Here is a 22128-nt window from a genome sequence, read left to right on the forward strand (position 1 = left end):
GCAAGGAATGAATATGGAAAACTGCCAAGAGCTATTAGTCCCAAAGCTATACCAGGTCTGTAACTCTATAACTGTCTTGTTTGGTTCTGCAACCCAACAAGACAGAAACAGACTTCAGAGGATAATTAGAACTGCAGAAAAAGCAACGGTTACCAACCTGCCTTCCATTGAGGACCTGCATACTGCATGAATCAAAAAGAAAGCTGTGAAACTATCTACAGAGTCCTCACATCCTGGACATAAATTGTTTCAACTCCTACCCTCAAAAGGATGCTATAGAGCACTGCACACCAGAACAATTAGACACAAGGACAGGTTTTGCCCCAATGCTATCACTCTGCTAAACAAATCATTCCCTCAACACTGTCAAACTATTCACTAAGGCTGCATTACTATTAATCTTCTCATCGTTCCTATTACCCATCTCCTCCCACTTATGACTCCAGGACTGTAACTCTATTGCTTGTATCCTTACGATTTATATTGATTGTTTCCTAGTATGAATGGATTGCTTATTTGTACCCTATGACTATCATTAAGGGGTTGCACCTTATGATTCATGACGAAGGTATCTTTTCTTTTATGTACACTGAGAGTGTACATAAAATTCCTTGTGCGTCCAATCACACCTGGCCAATAAAGAATTCTATACTATTCTATTCTGTTCTGTTCTGTTCTGCTGTGTTCTATTCTATTCTATTTTATTCTATTCTTGTATGTCTTCTACTGTCTCAGCAGAAAAACTAAACTGAAAATTGTGCACTGCACATTCAAGCTATGTTTTGTTCAGACGTAATATAAATAATTGGCTTCGTGCAACTTCTAAGACCATAAACTGTATTTTTCGACACGCGATGGTGAGGTCAACAAAACAGGCAGATCCAAAACGAAACAAACCATGTTAGGGCTATGAATGTTTGAGCACTGTCATGCTTAGCCTCCTCCATGAAATGGAATCGTCTGCAATCCTTTTTTCCCCTAAATATTCTGTCCATTTTGAATAAAATGGGTGCGCTGAGAATGGCTTTTGTGTTTAAGAGTCTTTTGGGGTGCCTTTAGCTGATTGCACACATTACATTTCTCTTATTTCTCTCCCAAATCCCTCTTACTGTTATATTCTTTTCAACTGCTTCTACCCATCTGGCAAAGAAGAGCTAAGAAAACAACCACAATCAAAGCAGAAATATCCGTCTTTCGAATCCTAAGCTCGTTTAAATTAGAGCCTCACCAAGTCCGTGGTGAATGATAACAAGAGTTTCCTTTGCGACCACAACTGTAAGCCATTTTATTTGGGAATCCTTATCATTTTGCTGTATATAAAGATAACATCATCTTAGGTCATGTCTAGCTGCCCAACCCAACTGTCAGTGGCTTTAAAGATTAGGAGAACAAATATATGAGAACCAGCTTTCCCAAGTATTAACAAGCCACAACTGGAAGACTTAAGTACCCCTGTGCCTCATGGTAAATATTTTCCTCTCTCCAAAGACTCACTGAAAGCAGAGAACTGAGAGGAAGAATCTGTTTATAGCATTCTCTCATTTCTGCTGGACTGCAGAAATTATTAGGAGCAACTCTTGGTTTACGGAAGATTCCCATGGTTCAATCAGAATAGAACTGGAAAGGACCTTCAAGATCTTCAAGTCCAACCCCCTGCTCAAGCAGGAGACCCTATACTATTCCAAAGAAGTGACTATCCAGTCTTTTCTTAAAAACCTCCAGTGACGAAGCACCCACAACTTCTAACAGCAAGCTGGTCCACTGGTTAATGGTCCTCACTGTTAAGAAGTTTCTCCTTAACTCAAAATTGCTTCTCTCCTTGATTCATTTCTATCCATTGTTTCTTGACCTGCCCTCTGGGACTTTGGAAAATAAGTTGGTCCCCCCCCTCTTCTTTGTGGCAGCCTCTCAAATACTAGAATACTGCTATCGTGTCCCCCCTCCTGTCCTTCTCTTCTCTAGACTAGCCAAACCCCATTCCTGCAATTGTTCTTCATATTGTTTTTGTCTCCAGGCCTTTAATCATCATAGCTGCTCTTCTTTGCACTTTTTCCAAAGCCTCAATATCTTTTTTTTTGTAATGCGGTAACCAAAACTGGATGTAGTATGCCAGGTGTGGTCTTACTAAGGCTTTATAAAGCGGTACTAATACTTCACGTGAAAGAGACTAATCAAAACACGAAGCCTTGAATGAGTTTTGCACCCAGAGGGTTTCATCACATCTAGAGTAGAATAGAAGAATAGAATAAGAGAGTTGGAAGGGACCTTGGAGGTCCTCTTGTCCAACCCCCTGTTTAGGCAGGAAACCTTACACCACTAGATGCAAATGGTTATCCAACAGCTTCTTAAAAACTTCCAGTGTTGGAGCATTCACAACTTCTGGAGGCAAGTTGTTCCTCTGATTAGTTGTTCTGACTATCAGGAAATTCCTCCTGTTCTAAGTTGCTTCTCTCCTTGATTATTTTTCACCCATTGCTTCTTGTCCTGCCCTCAGGTGCTTTGTAGAATAGCTTGACTCCCTATTCATTGTGGCAGCCCCTGAGATATTGGAAGACTGTCCGCACATCATCAAGATGAAGAGCGAGAGGAGGAATTCTGGGAGTTGAAGTCCACAAGTCTTAAAGCTGTCAAGTTTGAACACCCCTGGTTTTTTGTTTCTAAAGGGTTAGGGGTGCAAGGATTTTGTAATCAGCTGGCCTTTCTGTGTGCGGCAAAGCCAGAAACCAGAAGAACTGGTCTTCCGTTTTCCGGTGTGAGCATGCACGCCAGTCAGCTGATCACCGTGTGTGTGACAGTAACCAGAATACTTGCCGGAAAGCGGAAGTAAGTTTTTCAGGGCGTGCATGCCCTTCTGGAGGCAAGTTGTTCCTCTGATTAGTTGTTCTGACTGTCAGGAAATTTCTCCTGTTCTAAGTTGCTTCTCTCCTTGATTATTTTTCACCCATTGCTTCTTGTCCTGCCCTCAGGTGCTTTGGAGAATAGCTTGACTCCCTCTTCATTGTGGCAGCCCCTGAGATATTGGAACACTGCTATCCTATCTCCCCTAGTCCTTCTTACAACATTAGAGCCCTGAACACTTACCAATACATCTCCGTCCAGTTGCGTCCAAGGTCATTCCACTGGGACACTGACAGATGAAGGATCCCATAGTGTTAACACAATGGCCATTGGTGCACACCCCAGGAAACACTACACACTCATCAACATCTTCAAACACATATTGAAAAAGAAAGATTTAAAAAGTTAGTAAAGATACAGAGGGAGCCATACTGTTTTTTCAAGAGGGAGAAGTCTATCTCTATTACTATTTTAGACACAGTTTGCCAACTATATTCAAAAGCAAAAGAGACACATAAATTACTCATTTAGGGCACAATCGAGGCACATTTGTGATTTGTAGGAAAACCAATTTACATTTTTAAGAACTTAAATGTAATTACATCAGAGCTGACTTCAATTTCCCACCGTGGGGAAAAAAGGTATTGCCTCTGTATACGGTTGCTTCAGGCAGATAGGAAAAGATAAAACAGAAATGAAGATATCAGTCAAAGATATGATTTGATTGTTGTCACCAGGGGGACAGGGGAGTTATTCCTTTTTTTAATGGTTGGGTTTTTAATCTTTGTAAGCCACCCAGAGTCACTAAACGTGAATCGGGCAGCCATTGTAAGTTTTCGTAAATAAATAAACAAACAAAAGCTTGAGAGAATTATTGCAGGCCACTTGTTTTTGGAGGAATGAGGGACAAACTTGCAACTGCAAGATTTAAATCTGTTCTGCAAAAACATCTGACATTTAAAAGGGCTCGGCTCCAGGCTCTTAGCACAATTGCTTAAGAAAGCATATTTAAGAGAGCAGTGGGGAGGGGAAATTGTTTGCCATTGGCCTGCAAGGAAACGACTCTGTTAGCTTTTCAAAATGCTGCAAAGCCCGCGGCCGTGCCCGTTATCCAAGACTACTATCTTGGAAGAATAACTTTCCATGTCAGAAGACTCAAAAAATGTTCTGCCCCTTCCCTTGCAATCTGGATTAGGCGGAGCCCCCTCGTTTTTCCCCCCTCTCCTGGGTTAGATAAATTATGTACAGTCAATCTGTGATAGGATAGATCCAAGCTATTGGGTCATTATCTTGGAAAGCAAAAAAGAAAAGAAAAAAGAAAGAGAGAGAGAGAGAGAGATTAGGGACACGGTTGGAGGGGGGGAGAATTGATGGGCCGTTCCTTCTCTCACTCTCTTCCTGAAACAACACATCTGGGAATCATTTGTTTTTCAAACGGATCGGCAGCTGTGCCGTGTGAGGTTGTGTTAGTCAGTCTGACCCAACACGGCATACAGTGCTGGAGGAAAGGGCTTAATGGACAGGACTATGGATGCAGGGGTGGGTTCCAGCCAGTTCTAACCTCTTCTATAGAAGAGGTTCCACAAATCTACAGTGCTGTTTAGAACTGCTTCCAGCTCCCTCCCGCTGCCTGTCCGCACATCGTCAAGATGAAGAGCGAGAGGAGGAATTCTGGGAGTTGAAGTCCACAAGTCTTAAAGCTGTCAAGTTTGAACACCCCTGGTTTTTTTTGTTTCTAAAGGGTTAGGGGTGCAAGGATTTTGTAATCAGCTGGCCTTTTTGGATGCGGCAAAGCCAGAAACCAGAAGAACTGGTCTTCCATTTTCCGGTGTGAGCATGCACGCCAGTCAGCTGACCGCCGTGTGTGCGGTGGTAACCAGAATACTTGCCGGAAAGCGGAAGTAAGTTTTTCAGGGCGTCAATGCCCCCTGGGCAACTCCTCCTCCTGATTGCAGCCCAGACACATGCATGCGCAAAGTGCTTCATTTTTGGCACTCAGTGCTGTAAGATCTTTCTAATATTTCTGAGATATTTCAAGAGTCCTTTGCTTTTCTTTTTCTGCAGCAACTTTTTATGTACCACAATGGCCGTCAACCCTGAAGTCAACCTGATTGAGGCCAACATGGAGGCTTCAGGGCTGCCACAAAGCAGAAGAAGGGGCAAGGAACGGGAGATAGAGTGGGGTTTGTGGCCAAAACAAGAATGTTTTCCTGTGGGAACCAAGGACATTCCAACAGGTGGCGGACCACAAGAGGAGTAAAGTAACCAAGCAACCAGTCAACCCCTTGATTGGACAGCATGACCAGTGACTTGTGCGGGGAAGGGGAAACTTTTATTTTTTTAATTAGATGAAAGCCACAGGAACTTTCAGATTCAGTTTTCACCAGTTGTGCCAATAGGATGTATCTAATTTGCCTGCCTCGGGGTTCTGCTTCCAATGGGTGCATTACTTGGAAAGCTGACAATGACACTGTTATATCGTATCTGGAGACAAGGAAGAAAGAAAGCCAGAATAATCTACAGACCCACCCTAGGAAAGAAGGGTTGGCGCATCATCCCCTTGGAATATTTTGCAATACCAAACCGAATGTTGTAATTTGTGGCTCATCCTTTTTCTCTCGAGAACCAAAAGAATGCAGTTGCAAAAGCAATTGTTAATAAGGATGGATGAATCTGTCTCTTTTCATTTGACTCAGTCTCTTATTTTCCCATCTTTAGGTTTTTTTCTATCGGTGGGAAATTTTTCTCACACATAAAACGGGCCGCGGTTATTACGAACCAGGCTTTTGAGGTGCACAAATTTCCTTTCTGAGCCCATTTTCTGAAACTTAGTGTATTTTTCGGCATACTTGTTCCTTCTACGTCATTCTCTTTCATGCATACACTTCCATACACCGTCCACTCTCAAAATTCTGCACTGTCCTTTTTTGTACTTGAAACATTACACGCTCGGTGTCGAAATAGTGAGATTTGTGAAATTCCGTTCTAAAGAAGCTCCAAAAGCAAACATTTTCAACACCGTTATGGACATAATTAATATACTTTTTAAAATAATTCTTTTATTCCCCCTCCCTTTGCCTATTTGCACAGGTGGGATTCAGCCGGTTTGTACTGGTTTGGGCGAACTGGTAGCGCTGATGATTAGCTGGGCAGTGAACCGGTTCGCTCCGAAAATCAGGTTGGCCCTTCCTCCTGCCCTTGCACTTCACTTACCTAGATCCTCTCAGCTGATTCACGCAGCACAGCCGATTGCTGAGCCTCAGCCGTGTTACTCCCCAGAAATAACATGGAAGGTAAGTTTTGTTAAAACTGCACATGCGCGCAGAGTGCGCACGAAGCACGCAATCACTGAACCGGTTGTTAAACCGGCAGGATCCCACCACTGCCTATATGGGTTATTCTATTTCATATATCAAGGAAAGAATGCTTACCGTCACACTGATTTCCTCTTATCCTTGAGTATCCTTTTGCACATATTGGATCTAAAGCAAATGAGAACAAGGTCACTCAGAACACCGACTTAATTGGAGAAGAAGTGACACAGCTCTTCTAGGCATGAACACTTCCAAATTTATTATAATTAATCATGATTAAGGAAAAGGGCTACAAGAGGAACAAAAGTACTTCAGCAGTGATAATCAGGACAGTATTAAGAATGTTTTCTGGGGGAAATCTACTATATTTAAAAAAGAACAGTTCCTAATTATAGTGGAGTTGCAATGTCTACATTGTTGTGACCCACCAGCAGCCAGCAGAGCAGCAGATTTAGACAGTGAGGAGGTTGGGAAGGAACATGGGCCAGTCCTGGAGTCTGGGGAAGACTCTGATGAGGGCTCTGCGTCAGAAGCAGAGAGGGGGCCAGAGCCATCTGACAATTATCAGCTGCCTTCGGAGCCAGATATCAGTGAGGCAGAAGAACAGCTGGAGCCTGTTCTCAATGTGAGCATGCACAGAGCTATCAGGGGAAGGGAACAGCTAAGGAACAAGAGCTGACTTGGGAAAGCCACAGGTGGACGGTGAATGGCCCCTCCCATAGGGAATAAAGAAAAGCAAAAGGGGAGGGGAGTTTGCAGGAGACAATTAGTTCAGTTCATTAGGGTGAAGATCTGTTCCTGACCTCTTGCCAAGTAATTGCTGCTAGAGCATGGCATTTGGAAGATATCGGCCTGGCAACTCTCCAAGCCTGATAAAGGTCTGTAATTGTGAAATCTCATGAAAGACTGTTTGCTGGGACTTTGCTGGAGAGAAATGGAGCTGGGAGAGAGAGAGAGAGAGAGAGGGAGGGAGAGAGGGAGGGAGGGAGGGAGGGAGGGAGGGAGGGAGAGAGAGAGAGAGAGAGAGAGAGAGAGAGAGAGGCAGAGGCTGGGCCATCCATCAGCCTTCAGATAAAGAGTCAACAGCCCCAGATCTGGAGGTGGCTGATGAGGAAGAGGAGGAACAGCTGGGTTCAGTGCCTGATGCACAGAAGGCAGAGGAGAGGAGAGCAGTAGAAATCTATGGGCCGGTCCTTCAGACGGAAGAGCCACCGCCGCTCGCGAAACCCCACCCTACCTCTGGGGATAAACGGCAGGGGCGGAGATGAATAGGTGTGACAAACAACTATTCATCTCCCTGTCAGACAGATTTGTTAGCCTGCTGTGTGTGTGTGAGATAGCCTTTTTGCCGAGCTTGCTGGTGCTCCTAATAAAGGAATAATTGATTTAACTACAGAGGGTTTTTCATATTTGGGAGATGGGTCAGAACACCAGATTAGAGGTTCAACTTTCTGCACTCTTCTTTGTTAACGAGAGAATTACTTCCTCCTCCTAGCAGAAAGTCCCCCTACCCCAATGCAACAGATAAACCTTTACAAGAGGTCTTACCTTTTTCGCACGGGACACAGGGACTGCCCCAAGCAGCACCCAGCGAGGAGCAGCACTGAGATTTCAACGTGGCTCCGTTGATGTTTATTTCACACCTCCCGTTCACGATGGACTGCCAACAGGTGCCTTTGGCCGTCTCTGTTAGAATAAAGAAACACAGCACGATCCAGGACCTATCTTGTATCAACAGTAGAGACCTTCAGGTTTCTACTGTTCAGGTTTCTAGGTTCTATCATATCTAAAGATTTAAAATGGACACCTAACATCAAAAACGTCATCAAAAAAGCACAACAAAGAAGGTTTTTTTCTGCGCCAACTCAGAAAGCTCAAACTGCCCAAAGAGCTGCTGATTCAGTTCTACAGAGGAATGATTGAGTCTGTCATCTGCACCTCCATAACTCTCTGGTTTGGCTCTGCAACCCAACAAGAGAAACACAGACTTCAACGGAGAATTAGAACTGCAGAAAAAACAATTGCTACCAACCTGCCTTCCATTGAGGACTTGAATACAGTACGAGTCAAAAAGAGGGCTGTGAAAATATCTACAGATCCCTCACATCCTGGACATAAATTGTTTCAACTCCTACCCTCAAAACAATGCTACAGATGGGGCACTGCACACCAGAACAACTAGATACAAGGGCAGTTTCCCCCCGAAGGCCATTACTCTGCTTAACAACTAATTCCCACAACATTAATAGTTTACTAAGACAGTAATACTATTATTCTTCTCTTCCTTCCTAGTATCTATCTCTTCCCTGCCTTCCATTGAGGACCTGGACACTGCATGAGTCAAAAAGAGGGCTGTGAAAATATCTACAGACCAGTGGTGGATTCCGGGCGGTGCTTTGGAGGGCTCGACCAATCGCCCTTGTTCCTTACCTGTATTTGAGCCAACCAGGGCCTTTGCAGCGTATGGTGCCTGTGCAACACTCCGCCGAACAGCTGGTGCGTCACAGGGTGGTGGATGCGCATGCATGCCCGTGGTGGACGCCCGGCCCCGTCACATGCAACGGGATCCGGAATCCACCACTGCTACAGACCCTTCATATCCTGGATATAAATTGTTTCAACTTCTGCCCTCAAAATGACACTATAGGGCACTGCACACCAGAACAACTAGAGACAAGGACAGTTTTTTCCCAAATGTCATCACTCTGCTTAACAACTAATTCTCACAACACTGTCAATAATTTACTAAGACTGAATTTCTATTACTCTTCTCTTCCTTCCTCGTACCTATCTCTTCCCACTTATGACTATAACCGTGTTGCTTGTATCTTTCAATTTATATTGTTTTCATTTGTTTCCTAGTGCGATTTGATAGCTTATTAGTAACCTTGACTATCACTAAGTGTTGTATCTTTTGATTCTTGATGAATGTATTTTATTCTCCTTATGTACACAGAGAGCATCTGCACCAAAAACAAATTCCTTGTGTGTCCAATCACACTTGGCCAATAAAGAATTCTATTCTATTCTATTCCATTCCACTCCACTCCATTCTGAATTTCTATTTTATTCTATTCCATCCCATCCTATTCTTATGATTCTTGATAAATGCATTCTATTTTATTTTTCTTTATATACACTAAGAGCATATGCACCAAAGGCAAATTCCTTGTCCAATCACACTTGGCCAATAAATTATTCTATTCTATTCTATTCTATTCTATTCTATTCTATTCTAGTCTAGTCTAGTCTAGTCTAGTCTAGTCTAATGATTCTTGATGAATGCATTCTATTTTATTTTTCTTTATATACACTGAGAGCATATGCACCAAAGACAAATTCCTTATGTGTCCAATCACACTTGGCCAATAAAGAATTCTATGTAGACAATGCTAATTCAATTATCCTCACCGTGACAAAACTGGTGAGATATGCCATTTACAACACTCTTAAAGACCAGATACAAAAAAAGGGCAATGCTCAGAAGAATACATTACCAATGCAGATGGTTCCGGAGGGATCCAAAGTACTTTCGCGAGTACATTCACACGTGAAAGAGCCCGGGGTATTTTTACACTGTCCGTTAATGCAGGGGCTGCTTTCACATTCGTCGAGATCTAGAAGAGCAAAAAGCACATTTGAATGGCCAAAAGGAGGACAGAGGTTCAGAGTGTGCTCCATTTCACATTATTTCAAAATAATATCGGTTTCCTGTTCAGCGGAGAAAATGGAAGAAAATGGGTGGGAGCTTGGCTGGGTTCTGATTGAGATCTCACACTGCTCCTGGAAGCACAAAGCCGAGCAAACAAGCTTGAAGATGACGAATGAGACTTCGTCGAAACGTCGCCAAGACACTTCCAATTTTACGCGGGAGAAAACCCGAATAACCAAAGACCTACATATATATACATATACATATACATATACATATACATATACATATACATATACATATACATATACATATACATATACATATACATATACACATACACATACACATACACATATACATATACATATACATATACATATACATATACATACATACACATACATACATACATACACACACACATATATACATATATATATACACATACATACATACATACATACATACATATATATATATATATATATATATATATATATATATATATATATATACACACACACACACACACACACATATATATGCTGGTCTTGTATTCGGGTCTTTTCCCATGTACGATTGAGATTGTCTTGGCAATTTTTCGGCGAGGTCTCACTCGCCATTCCCAGGCACGCAAGTGAGACCTCGCTGAAAAATTGCCAAGACAATCTCAATCGTACATGGGAAAAGACCCGAATACAACAAGACCAGCATACCTACATTTGTGAAAATCTACGAATATATATATATATATATATATATATATATATATATATATATATATATATATATATATATATATATATATATATATATATACATACATTTTCATAACAAATAACCACGTGTATACTATTACATAACCAACATCATATTATATTGTTGAATGTTTACATCAATTCACCTTACCATCAACTCCCAAAAAACAATTATTGGCTCTTCTGCTCTCCATACACCATATTTGTACCTTATCCATCACTTTCTTCTCCCCCTCTCCTCCTCTTACCTACTTCCTTTCTTCCCTCTGTCCCCCTTCTCTTCTCTACTTCCCCTTCCTCTCTCCTTCTCCGCTGTCCCCTTTCCACTCCTTCTTTCTCTCCTCCTCTTCCCCCTCCCACCCTCTCTCTCCTGTCCCTCTCTTCTTCCCTTACCTCTCTCCTCTACTTCGCACTCTTCCTCTCATTTACTTGGTGTATTTCAGCCTCTGAGCAAGCTCCATTTTATGTTGATGGTATTTATAATTCCTTTTCAATATACATCTTTAATTTTAACATACATCTTCCTCCTCCTTTTTTTAAAAGAGGAAAAAAGTACCATATATAGTAATTGTTTACAGGTAGAACTTTTGAGGATGAAGTGGAGCCTTTTCATTACCTTCACATGTTTGCAGATCAGGTTTGTAAACAAATCCTTTGGGGCAGGTACACGTGAAACTTCCTGGGGTGTTCCTGCATAGCCCGTTGTCACAAAGCAGCCTATTCACAGCACATTCATCGATGTCTGCAAAAATAATTAAGGTAATTCAGCAACGTCTGCAAAAATAACATGCTTCAATGGCACTAATGGGGGTGGGGGTGGGGGTTTGGTTTCTCATATGAAGCTGTAAAATGAATTTCTATTTAAGGAATGTTTTTCCTTATAATATTTTGAAGGTTCCCCTCGCACATGTATGCTAGTCGTTCCTGACTCCGTTTCAAAGTCAGAGAGCCAGCGCTGTCCAAAGACGTCTCCGTGGTCAGGTGGCCGGCATGACTAAACGCTAAAGGCGCACGGAAGGCTGTTACCTCCCCACCAAAGGTGGTCCCTATTTTTCTACTTGCATTTTTTATGTGCTTTTGAACTGCTAGGTTGGCAGAAGCTGGGACAAGTCGTGGGAGCTCACTCCGTTATGTGGCACTAGGGATTCGAACTGCCGAACAGTCAGCCACTGAAGCCACCGCATCCCATAATAGGAATATTTTTCCATATAATATTCTGAAGAAGGTTTTGGTTAACATCAAAGTCAATGGAAATGGAGTAAACTATCTGCAGTACAATGAGTTTCCAAACTTTCTGCCTATGGCCAGGAAAAATTGATATTTCAAGACAGACCAAAGAGGTCACAAAGATAATCTGTGTTTCCTTCTCAAAAATATTTCCTCCCTTGAGATAAAAGGATGAAGTCGTGGGAAATCAACAGAACTCCATAGGGAGGGCAGCAGTATGTGGACCCTTCATAAAACTCCAAAGTGATTCCGTGAACCTTATATTAAGTGACAGCATATAAATATACTATATATTTCACGAACAGATTTTATTAAGCCTGATATTTTATCTGCATGCAGCATTTTATTAACATGGCCTGCTGGGAGGCAATAAAATTGATCTCAGAGATTTGATCCAGGAGCGAAGTAGAAGGAGACACGCCAAAACTTTCTTAAAAGGCCTAGCTCAAAACTGATAACTTTTTCAGCTCATGGGGCCATAGACCATAGACCAGTGGTTCTCAATCCATGGACCACAGACGCCCTGGGGGAGGCACGATGTTGTCACAGGGGGTCCACAAAAGGCTTTAAGAAATGTTATGTTTTAAATCTTGAGTTTCAGTTCGTGGCCATGGCCTGTAGCCAGAAAAGGTATTTAAAGGCGGTCCATGGTAAAGAGATAAAAATGAGAAACACTACCGTAGACTATTGGGAAGCAATAGTTGCCCGTATCCATGGCATTTCTTAAGCTACACATGCTCCCTGGGCGGTGTTAAATGTGTGATGACCAGATGCAGCCATATTACCCATTTGAGCCCCACAGCAATAGAATAGAATAGAATAGAATAGAATAGAATAGAATAGAGTACAACAGAACAGAATAGGATAGAATCTAGTCAACTAACGTTCAGTCCTCAGTTGGCACCATATATGGAATTCATATCTGTCAATAGAATTCAAGAGGTATTGGATTTAGTCAATTTGCGGGAATGTAACGACTTTAGGCTGATGACTCACTTCACTCCACCCTTAGGAGTAGAGTAAAGTAGAATAGAATAGAATAGAACAGAACAGAACAGAACAGAACAGAATAGCAGAGTTGGAAGGGACCTTAAAAGTCTTCTAGTCCAACCCCCTGCTTAGGCAGGAGAGCCTACACCATTTCAGACAAATGGATATCCAACATCTTCTTAAAAACCTCCAGTGTTGGAGCATTCACAACTTCTGGAGGCAAGCTGTTCCACTGATTAATTGTTCTGACTGTCAGGAAATTTCTCCTTAGTTCTAGGTTGCTTCTCTCCTTGATTAGTCTCCACCCATTGCTTCTTGTTCTACACTCAGGTGCCTTGGAGAACAGCTTGACTCCCTCTTCCTTGTGGCAGCTCCCGAGATATCGGAAGACTGCGATCATGTCACCCCTAGTCCTTCTTTTCATCAGATTAGGCACAGTGCAAGTATTGCATGCTTCCTGCTTCAAGGCAGGGAAGGTAGTTGAGTTCTCACCATGCAGGAAAAAATAACCTTCCTAACTTGAATGGACAAATAAGGATCACGCAATCTGATAACAAAGGAAAACGTAGCCCAGAGGGAATCGGGAAGATGAGAAGAAAATTAAAAGGATAAGCAGAAATAAGAGCAGCCAATGGTAAACCCCACCTGTTCAAACGAATGCAGAATAGAATAGCAGAGTTGGAAGGGACCTTGGAGGTCTTCTAGTCCAACCCCCTGCTTAGGCAGGAAACCCTACACCGCTTCAGACAAATGTTTATCCAACATCTTCTTAGAAACTTAAGAAGTTTTTTTTTTTTTAAATGATGAGCTACAATCTGGGAGAGTGTTAGAGAAATACGGCCCGAGGTGGCGCAGTGGTTAAATGCAGCACTGCAGGCTACTTCAGCTGACTGCAGTTCTGCAGTTCGGCTGTTCAAATCTCACCGGCTCAGGGTTGACTCAGCCTTCCATCCTTCCAAGGTGGGTAAAATGAGCACCCGGATTGTTGGGGGCAATATGCTGACTCTGTAAACTGCTTAGAGAGGGCTGAAAGCCCCATGAAGCGGTATATAAGTCTAACTGCTATTGCTATTGCTATAATTCGGAAAACGTCCTACCTAAGCAGACTTTGCCAGTTGAATCCACCTCATATCCAGAGTTACATATGCATTTATATGTTCCACGCAGATTTTCACAGACTCCATTGGGACAGATGTCAGGATTCAACGCACATTCATTGATATCTGCAAAAAATAATAATAATAACAGGTATGTGCAATTTTTTTTAACCCATCAGAACAACCAGGACATCAGTGTGGTGCAGTGGCCTAGAGGTGGCGCTCTTGCCTCACAATCAGGAGGCTGTGAGTTCAATCCTAGGTTGAGGCAGATATTTCTCTCTCGGGGCACAATGAGAATATAACTAGTGAACAAAACTCCCCATTGGTGACAGGAAGGGCATCTGGCCATTAAAACGCTCTGCTGGCTTCATTCAGTTTCCCAGACCCCACCCTGCAAGGGATGATGAGGTCATTAAATTACGATGATGAGAACAACAAGGACATTCATTTATCTATCTTTTCTTTAGTGCGTTTCCTGCAAATGTCATCCCGTACTCCTTAACACCGATTTTGAATGAAATTCAGCTACAAGCTTACCATTTCCTGATGCTGTAATTCCTGGCCCACTGCTACAAAGACCATGATATTCCTCTGGAAGAAGAAACAAATGAGAAAAATTAGACAAGAGATTCAGAATATATTGAAGAAAAAAATGCAGAAGTTAAACCGAGTCTTCTACAAGATGATTTTGGAGTACCGTAGTGGCCAAAATTGTGGAAACCTTTTGGGAAAAGTGTATTTTTGAGATTTGATGGCTATTAACAGCACTTTTTTGTTGGGGGGGGTTCAAAATAATCATATTCCACTGCTGGAATGGCCTGGGAATAACCCAGACCTTAACCCAATTGAAAATCCATGGAGCCAACTAAAGAAACTTGTTAGTCACAAGCAGCCCAGCTATAACACCCAGTTAATAGGAGCAATTGTTTGATCTTGGTTTCACACCGTAACAGCTGCAGAATTAAAAGACTTGGTTCACTCCGTGGGAAGACGTCGTAAGGCCATAATTCATGCTAAAGATTACCCTACTAAGTAAGGCTCAGGGTTGACTCAGCCTTCCATCCTTCCAAGGTGGGTAAAATGAGGACCCAGATTGTTGGGGGCAATATGCTGACTCTCTGTAAACCGCTTAGAGAGGGCTGAAAGCCCTATGAAGCGGTATATAAGTCTACTGCTATTGCTATTGCTATTAACTGACATGGTGATAATTTTTGTATACCTCGTCTTTTCTATGGTGATAATTTTTGTATATCTCATTTCACTTTTCTTCGTTATAACTGCTATTCTAATAGCAAACCCTTCATCAAAGTTATTGCATTACATTCCTGGTTAAATTATCTTTCCATTGATATATCATTTTATGGTACTACTCCAAAAATAAAAGTGGTATTATTAGCTAGTTTTAGGAGATACACTTTTCCCAAATTTTTGGGACTTTCCACAATTTTAGCCACTACTGTAATTGGACCTCAACGGGGCATGCTACCCAGAATACACAAACACAAATTTTGCTATCGGAAGACGTTGAAATGCAACTGTTTTGAAGCAGGTTCCTTCCCTCCCTCTTCTGTGAGTTTTTAAGACTGGAGGATGTATTTATTTTATTTATTTATTAGAAAATTTATATTGCTGCCTATTCACACGTGATGACTCAAGGCGGTTTCCAGGGATATAAAAACATCCTGGGAAGTCGGGGGGGGGGGAAGGTTGGGGGGGTTGGGGGGAGGGGGAGAGGGATGGGTGTTAGATTTTAATGTAATATGATTGCACATGTATACTGTCTTCTCTTATTTTTTCTTTAAAACAATAGTGAAGGTGCTCAAACGCAGTCTGGGGGGGGGAGAGAGAGACAGAGAGAGAGACAGAGAGAGACACAGAGAGAGAGAGAGAGACAGAGACAGACAGAGACAGAGAGAGACAGAGAGACAGAAAGAGACACAGAGAGAGAGACAGAGAGAGAGAGACAGAAAGAGAGAGAAAGAGAGGGAGACAGAGAGAGAAAGAGAGAGAGAGAGAGACAGAAAGAGATAGAGAAAGACAGACAGAGAGAGACAGAAAGAGTCAGAAAGAGACAAGAGGGAAAGAGACAGAGAGAGACAGAGAGAGAGGGAAAGAGACAGAGAGAGAGGGAAAGAGACAGAGAGAGAGGGAGACAGAAAGAGACAGAGAGAGACAGAGAGAGAGAGACAGAGAGAGACAGAGAGGGAGAGAGGGAGAGAGGGAGAGAGGGAGAGAGACAGAGAGGGAGAGAGACAGAGAGGGAGAGAGGGAGAGAGAGAATGCTTTCACATGTGGAAATGTTCTGTGAAATTAATTCAAATGCAAAACAGAAGTCCGTGGCGCAGGGCCATTTGCATTTACAAAATGTTTCGGCTCAGTTGCATAGTTTTTTTTAAAAAAGGAGAGCTGATAGCAGCAGGGTTTTCCTTGCTCCAATCGCTCTCCAGAACCTTCCGTGCTGTTTGAACTAACATGGCCGAGGGTAGCAGTCTTTCTTTCAAGTTTGCACGTTGATTAAAGCCAGTTGAATTCGCTTCAAGAGAGCCTCCCTGCCTCCTTCCCAGTACTGCCAGTTAAAATAAAGGTTAAACTTGTGCAGACTTCTCATGATACCTTTTCTTTTAGGAAAAAAAAACACACACACACATACACAATACACACAATATTCTGGATTCAGCATTCCAGAATATTCTTTCTCTTGAGAGACAGGGCCAAGAAACGTCAGTGGTGTTACAATAACCACCGCCTAAGCAGAGATTACAATTTAGGAGGAGTTTGGGGAAAACGGATTACAGCTACAATGTGCAAACATACATTTGAGAATATTTACAGTATTTGGCAAGTTCTATGACCCTAAAAAACTTCTTACAGAATGATGTCATTTCCATTTCTTCTATCCTCCGTTAGGGGCGTGCGAAATGTACAATCCCTGATATTACAGTCACATCAAAGGCCATTTTATCATCAGCTACTACATTATAAAGATTTTTGCACACCTGTCCTAGAAGAATTTGTCATTATATTACAAATTTTCCTTCCAACATACCTTTTTTGCCCCCAAATAAAATCAACACACCACAGGTTTCGGCAGGTACCCTTTTGTAAGCAACTAAGTTTGTTTGATAGTAAGATAGGCAGCATATGAGTTTACTCAATGATGATAGATAGTAGAGATAGATAGATGATAGATAGATAGATAGATAGATAGATAGATAGATAGATAGATAGATAGATTAGATTAGATAGATAGATAGATAGATAGATAGATAGATTAGATAGATAGATAGATAGATAGATAGATAGATAGATAGATAGATAGATAGATTAGATAGATAGATTAGACAGATAGATAGATAGATAGATAGATAGATAAGATAGATAGATAGATGATAGATAGATAGATAGATAGATAGATAGATAGATAGATAGATGATAGATAGATAGATGATAGATGATAGATAGATAGATAGATAGATAGATAGATAGATAGATAGATAGATAGATAGATAGATAGGCAGGCAGGCAGGCAGGCAGGCAGGCAGGCAGGCAGGCAGGCAGGCAGGCAGGCAGGCAGGCAGGCAGGCAGGCAGGCAGGCAGGCAGGCAGGCAGGCAGGCAGGCAGACAGACAGACAGACAGACAGACAGACAGACAGACGGATGATGGATGATAGATGATAGATAGATCATAGATCTATCTGATAGATGATAGATGATAATTCTATCATCACTCAATGATTATGGATGGATGGATGGATGGATGGATGGATAGATAGATAGATAGATAGATAGATAGATAGATAGATAGATAGATAGATAGATAGATGATAGATGATAGATGGATAGGATAGGATAAGGTAAGGTAAGGTAAGGTAAGGTAAGATAAGGTAAGATAAGATAAGATAGATAGATATAAAGAGAGGGGGGATGATAGATGATAGATGATAGACAGACACACAGGTATGATAGATGAAATAGATGAAACATTTTAGAAAAGGCTACTTAAAGAAATGGCAAAATCATAAGTAGGTTTAAAAAGCAGACAAAATTTAGGATGAACGAGAACATGCAGAAAAAATAATTATATAGTCTGCCACCGAACAAAATAAGTTTTTTAAAAATTACAGAGTAGCATTTGTTAGATATTTTGACAATCCTGTGGTCCGAAAAGTTTGAATCCAAGCATTGTTAGCACCTCAGTCTGGTGTTAACCAAATCTTCTCTTCTGGCATTCTGAACATCTTTACCAAGGACAAAAAAAGGGATTGAAGTCTCAGGGTGGCTAAATCGCGCGGTTACCTGAGTTTTGCGCAGGGCATGGTTGGCAAGGCTCTCCAAAGGCATAATCTGTGCTCGCACAGCAGCATTCGGATTTTGTGACGGCACCAAATAAAGGTTTAACGCACTGGCCTCTTCTGTATTCCCCATAGCATGTGCTTCGCATGTGCGTATCTGAACAAGAGAGATTTAAAAACAAAAATAAGCTGTCAAATATGTTCACTCGGAAAGCTGTACAGATAGTCCTGATTTTCGTGGCAATTTGCCATGTTTAGCGACCGTTTGAGGTTACAACCAGTGGTGGCGTTTTTCCAGTTGGCACCTATTCGGGAGAACCGGTTGTTAACTTTCTAAGCAGTTTGGAGCAGGGGTGAAATGCTGCCAGTTTGCACCGGTTTGCGCAAACCAGTAGGGATGATTGTCGTTGGTTCTGCAAACTGATAGTAAAAAAAAAAACTTCCGAGGATCGCGCGGCTCACAGCTGATCCGCACAATCATTGGAAGCTCCCCCCGCCCTATTCTATTCTATCCTATCCTATTCCATTGTTTTTCTATTCTATTCTTTCTGTTCTGTCCTCTTGTCTTTTATTCTATTCTATTTATTCTATTCTATTATCTTGTCTTCTATTTATTCTATTCTATTACCTTGCCTTCTATTCTATTCTATTTATTCTATTCTCTTGTCTTCTATTCTCTTGTCTTCTATTCTATTTACTCTATTCTATTCTCTTGTCTTCTATTCTATTTATTCTATTCTCTTGTCTTCATTTCTCTTCTCTTCTATTTATTCTATTCTATTCTCTTGTCTTCTTTTCTCTTCTCTTCTATTTATTCTATTCTATTCTCTTGTCTTCTATTCTATTCTATTAATTCTATTCTATTCTATCGTCTTCACTTCTCTTCTATTCTCTTGTCTTCTCTTGTCTTCTATTCTATTCTATTTATTCTATTCTATCGTCTTCACTTCTCTTCTCTTGTCTTCTATTCTATTATATTATATTCTGCCCAAGTCTAGCTGTGTTTTCTCATGGCAGCTCAACAGAACTGATGCCGGTGACTGTGCGCAGAGAAGCTGCAGCAGGTGGCAGCATTTAACTAACCGAGACTAATTCCAGACCCTAAAACAAGGCTAGTTCTGGAAACTGCCTGGATGGAGAACCACCTGGAAACCTCCAGACTGCGGTCTAGACGAGGAAGTCATCTGCAGAGAAGGCCTTCCCACACTCTTTCTTCTGCCAGGACAACTACAGATGGCCCTCAACTTACAAGCCCAACCGCGTCCAGAATTTCCATTGCTAAAGTAAGGCAGTTGTTAAAGAGGATTTTCTCCCCTTTTTACAGCCTTTTTTTTTTTGCTGCAGTTGTTAAGCAAATCGCTGCCATCGTTAAGAGAATCACGCAGTCGTTAAGCGAATCTGGCTCCCCCCCCCCCCTTGACTTGGCTCATCGGGAGCCGGCTAGAAAGTTTACAAATGGTGAGCACGGAACCCAGGAAAAGTGCAACAGTCATAAGTACATGCCAGTTGCCAAGTGCCCGAATTTTGACCACATCAGTAAGGGGATATACTGGTGTAAGTGTGAAAAACGAACGTAAATCATAAGTCGCTATATTTCAGCGCTTTCGTAACTTTCCACGGTCGCTAATCAAATCATTGTAACTTGAGGGCTGTCTGTAGGCAGATGCCATCACATAATGCTGAGCTCAAGTCAAGGAAATCTTTGAATACAGGGAGTCCTCACTTAGTGACCGTTCAAAGTTACAACGGCACTGAAAGGAAAGTGACTTATATGACCATTTTTCACACTTACGACCTTCGTAGCGGCCCCATGATCATTTGATCAAAATTCAGGTGTTTGACCAATGGGTTCATACTTACGACCATTGCTATGTCCCAAAGTCACATGATCCCCTTTTAAGGACCGACTGACAAGCAAAGTCAATGGGAAAGCCAGACTCATCTTAATGGCCATGTCCCTAACTTAACAACTGCAGGGATTCACTTAACAGCCATGGCAAGATTGGTCGTAAAATGGGACAAAACTCACTTAACCATTGTCTCGGTTAGCAACATAAATTTCAGGCTCACTTGTGGTGGTAGGTTGAAGATGGCTTGTAAGGCCAAAAAAATGTGCCCCTCAAGTCGTATGCTGACAATCGAAAAATAATTTTCTCAAGGAATAGAATAGAATAACAGAGTTGGATGGGACCTTGGAGGTCTTCTAGTCCAACCCCCTGCCTAGGCAGGAAACCCTACATCACTTCAGACAAATGGATATCCAACATCTTCTTAAAACCTTCCAGTGTTGGAGCATTCACAACTTCTGGAGGCAAGTTGTTCCACTGATTAATTGTCCTCAGTGTCAGGAAATTCCTCCTTAGTTCTAAGTTGCTTCTCTCCTTGGTTAATTTCCACCCATTGCTTCTTGTCCTACTTTCAGGAACACCCAAGAGTCATCACCAAATTTTAGCCTTCCAAATTACCAGATTCCAGGGGAAATTTATTTTTTTTAATCTAAGGCTCCTACCCAAAGGATTAATCCATGGTTTACTAATGCTTTCCTCTTTTACATTTAGCTACTCCATTCCCATGGGTGGAAACTATCCATTTCTGCCAAGTCAGGGATATTTTTATTTTATTTTTCTCCATAGGTCATTGGTGTCTCCAATAGGATTAAATCAAACTGGGGGATACGGGCGGTAACTAATTTTGGATTATCCGGCTAGAGAAGTAGTGACAAACTGTCAGAAGGCGTTTATCTCTTCTTCAACTATTTCAACCTAACTTAAGAGTTATAACCATTGGCACTCTGCTTGCTAAAACAATCCTGCTCCGTTATTTTGCCAACCTGTCAAAGGCTAAATATACAAACAGAGAGTTAATCAGGTTGCCATTTGCTAAGGTATGTTAATTTGACGGAAAGTCACTCCGTGTACCAGAACTTAGGTCAGCCCTGCCATCTTGCATTTATTTTAAAAGCAGGAATTTGGAACAAATTCCTAATTCATAGATAACTCTTGGAATGAATCAGGATAATGGAGCGACTCCATTTTAAGGCAGATTCAAATCATTCTGGCTCCCCGCCTTCTTCATATTCTGCGCTGCCTTTCTGTGTGCTTGAGATCTGAATCACGTTTGCAAGAAGCTGAACCACAGCACAATCTGTGCAGAGTTTGGGGCTTATCAGAAGCATGTTATTAATGATTTCCTACATGCTCTTAGTTTTTTTTTTAAAGGATTGTTCTGGGTTTTTTTCCCCCTCTCCCTGTGGAAAACAGCAACGGCGCATTCCTGCTTCACACCAAATTAGGAAGAGCCAGAGAGAACATTTTAATTGCTAAAATCCTACTAATTGAACATTGTTTTGTTTCTTTCCTAGCCCTTGCAAAACGAGGTTGCAAGGAGGAAACTTGTATTAAAAAGACACATCAATTGCACAGCAAATGGGACTCATTGGCCCTGTTAATCAATTGGTACTCTATGCTCAGGAACATTCAGGGGTGAGCTGCTACGGATTCACCCTGGTTCAGGAGAACCAATGGTGTGTTCCAGGTGGTACGGCCCGGTACGGGCATACCGGTAGTAGCCGAGAGCAGCAGCCACCGTACCGGTACGGTGGCTCGTTTGGCCCATCTGCCCGCCCACCTGCGTTCTATGACTATTTATAATGTGACGGGCCAGTGTGTGGCACTTGTGTGACCACTGCTGAGCAGCTGGGTGTCGCAGGGCGGTGGTGTGCGCATGCCTGAGTAGGACACCCGGCCACGTGCGCAGCGTACTGGTTGCAATGGGATCTGGGACCCACCATTGGGGAGAACCCGTAGCTAACCAGTTATGCCTGGTTCGGAGAACCTCCAAATCCCACCGCTGGCTGGCCCAGCCCTCCACGCCCCGCCCCTGCCTCCCCACCCTGCCCGGCCCAGGAGTCTCCACGCGGCCCATTTTGGATGGATTACGGCTGCAGCGATTGG

At 42.1% G+C, this 22128-nt stretch overlaps 1 protein-coding gene across 1 annotated transcript in view; it reads right to left on the bottom strand.

The window, feature by feature from the left end:
* Window positions 1-22128, bottom strand: part of FBN1 (fibrillin 1) — a 229298-nt gene that overhangs the window by 127651 nt on the left and 79519 nt on the right. The window contains exons 15-22 of the mRNA XM_032232926.1: window positions 18180-18332; window positions 14420-14473; window positions 13880-14005; window positions 11182-11307; window positions 9650-9769; window positions 7701-7838; window positions 6270-6320; window positions 3082-3207 (exon numbers count right to left, since the gene is read on the bottom strand). Coding sequence (XP_032088817.1) covers window positions 3082-3207; window positions 6270-6320; window positions 7701-7838; window positions 9650-9769; window positions 11182-11307; window positions 13880-14005; window positions 14420-14473; window positions 18180-18332 — 894 coding nt within the window. The remainder of the gene's footprint in view (window positions 1-3081; window positions 3208-6269; window positions 6321-7700; window positions 7839-9649; window positions 9770-11181; window positions 11308-13879; window positions 14006-14419; window positions 14474-18179; window positions 18333-22128) is intronic.

This window comes from Thamnophis elegans, chromosome 16 (assembly GCF_009769535.1).
Source record: "Thamnophis elegans isolate rThaEle1 chromosome 16, rThaEle1.pri, whole genome shotgun sequence".
Taxonomy (NCBI): Eukaryota; Metazoa; Chordata; class Lepidosauria; order Squamata; family Colubridae; genus Thamnophis; species Thamnophis elegans.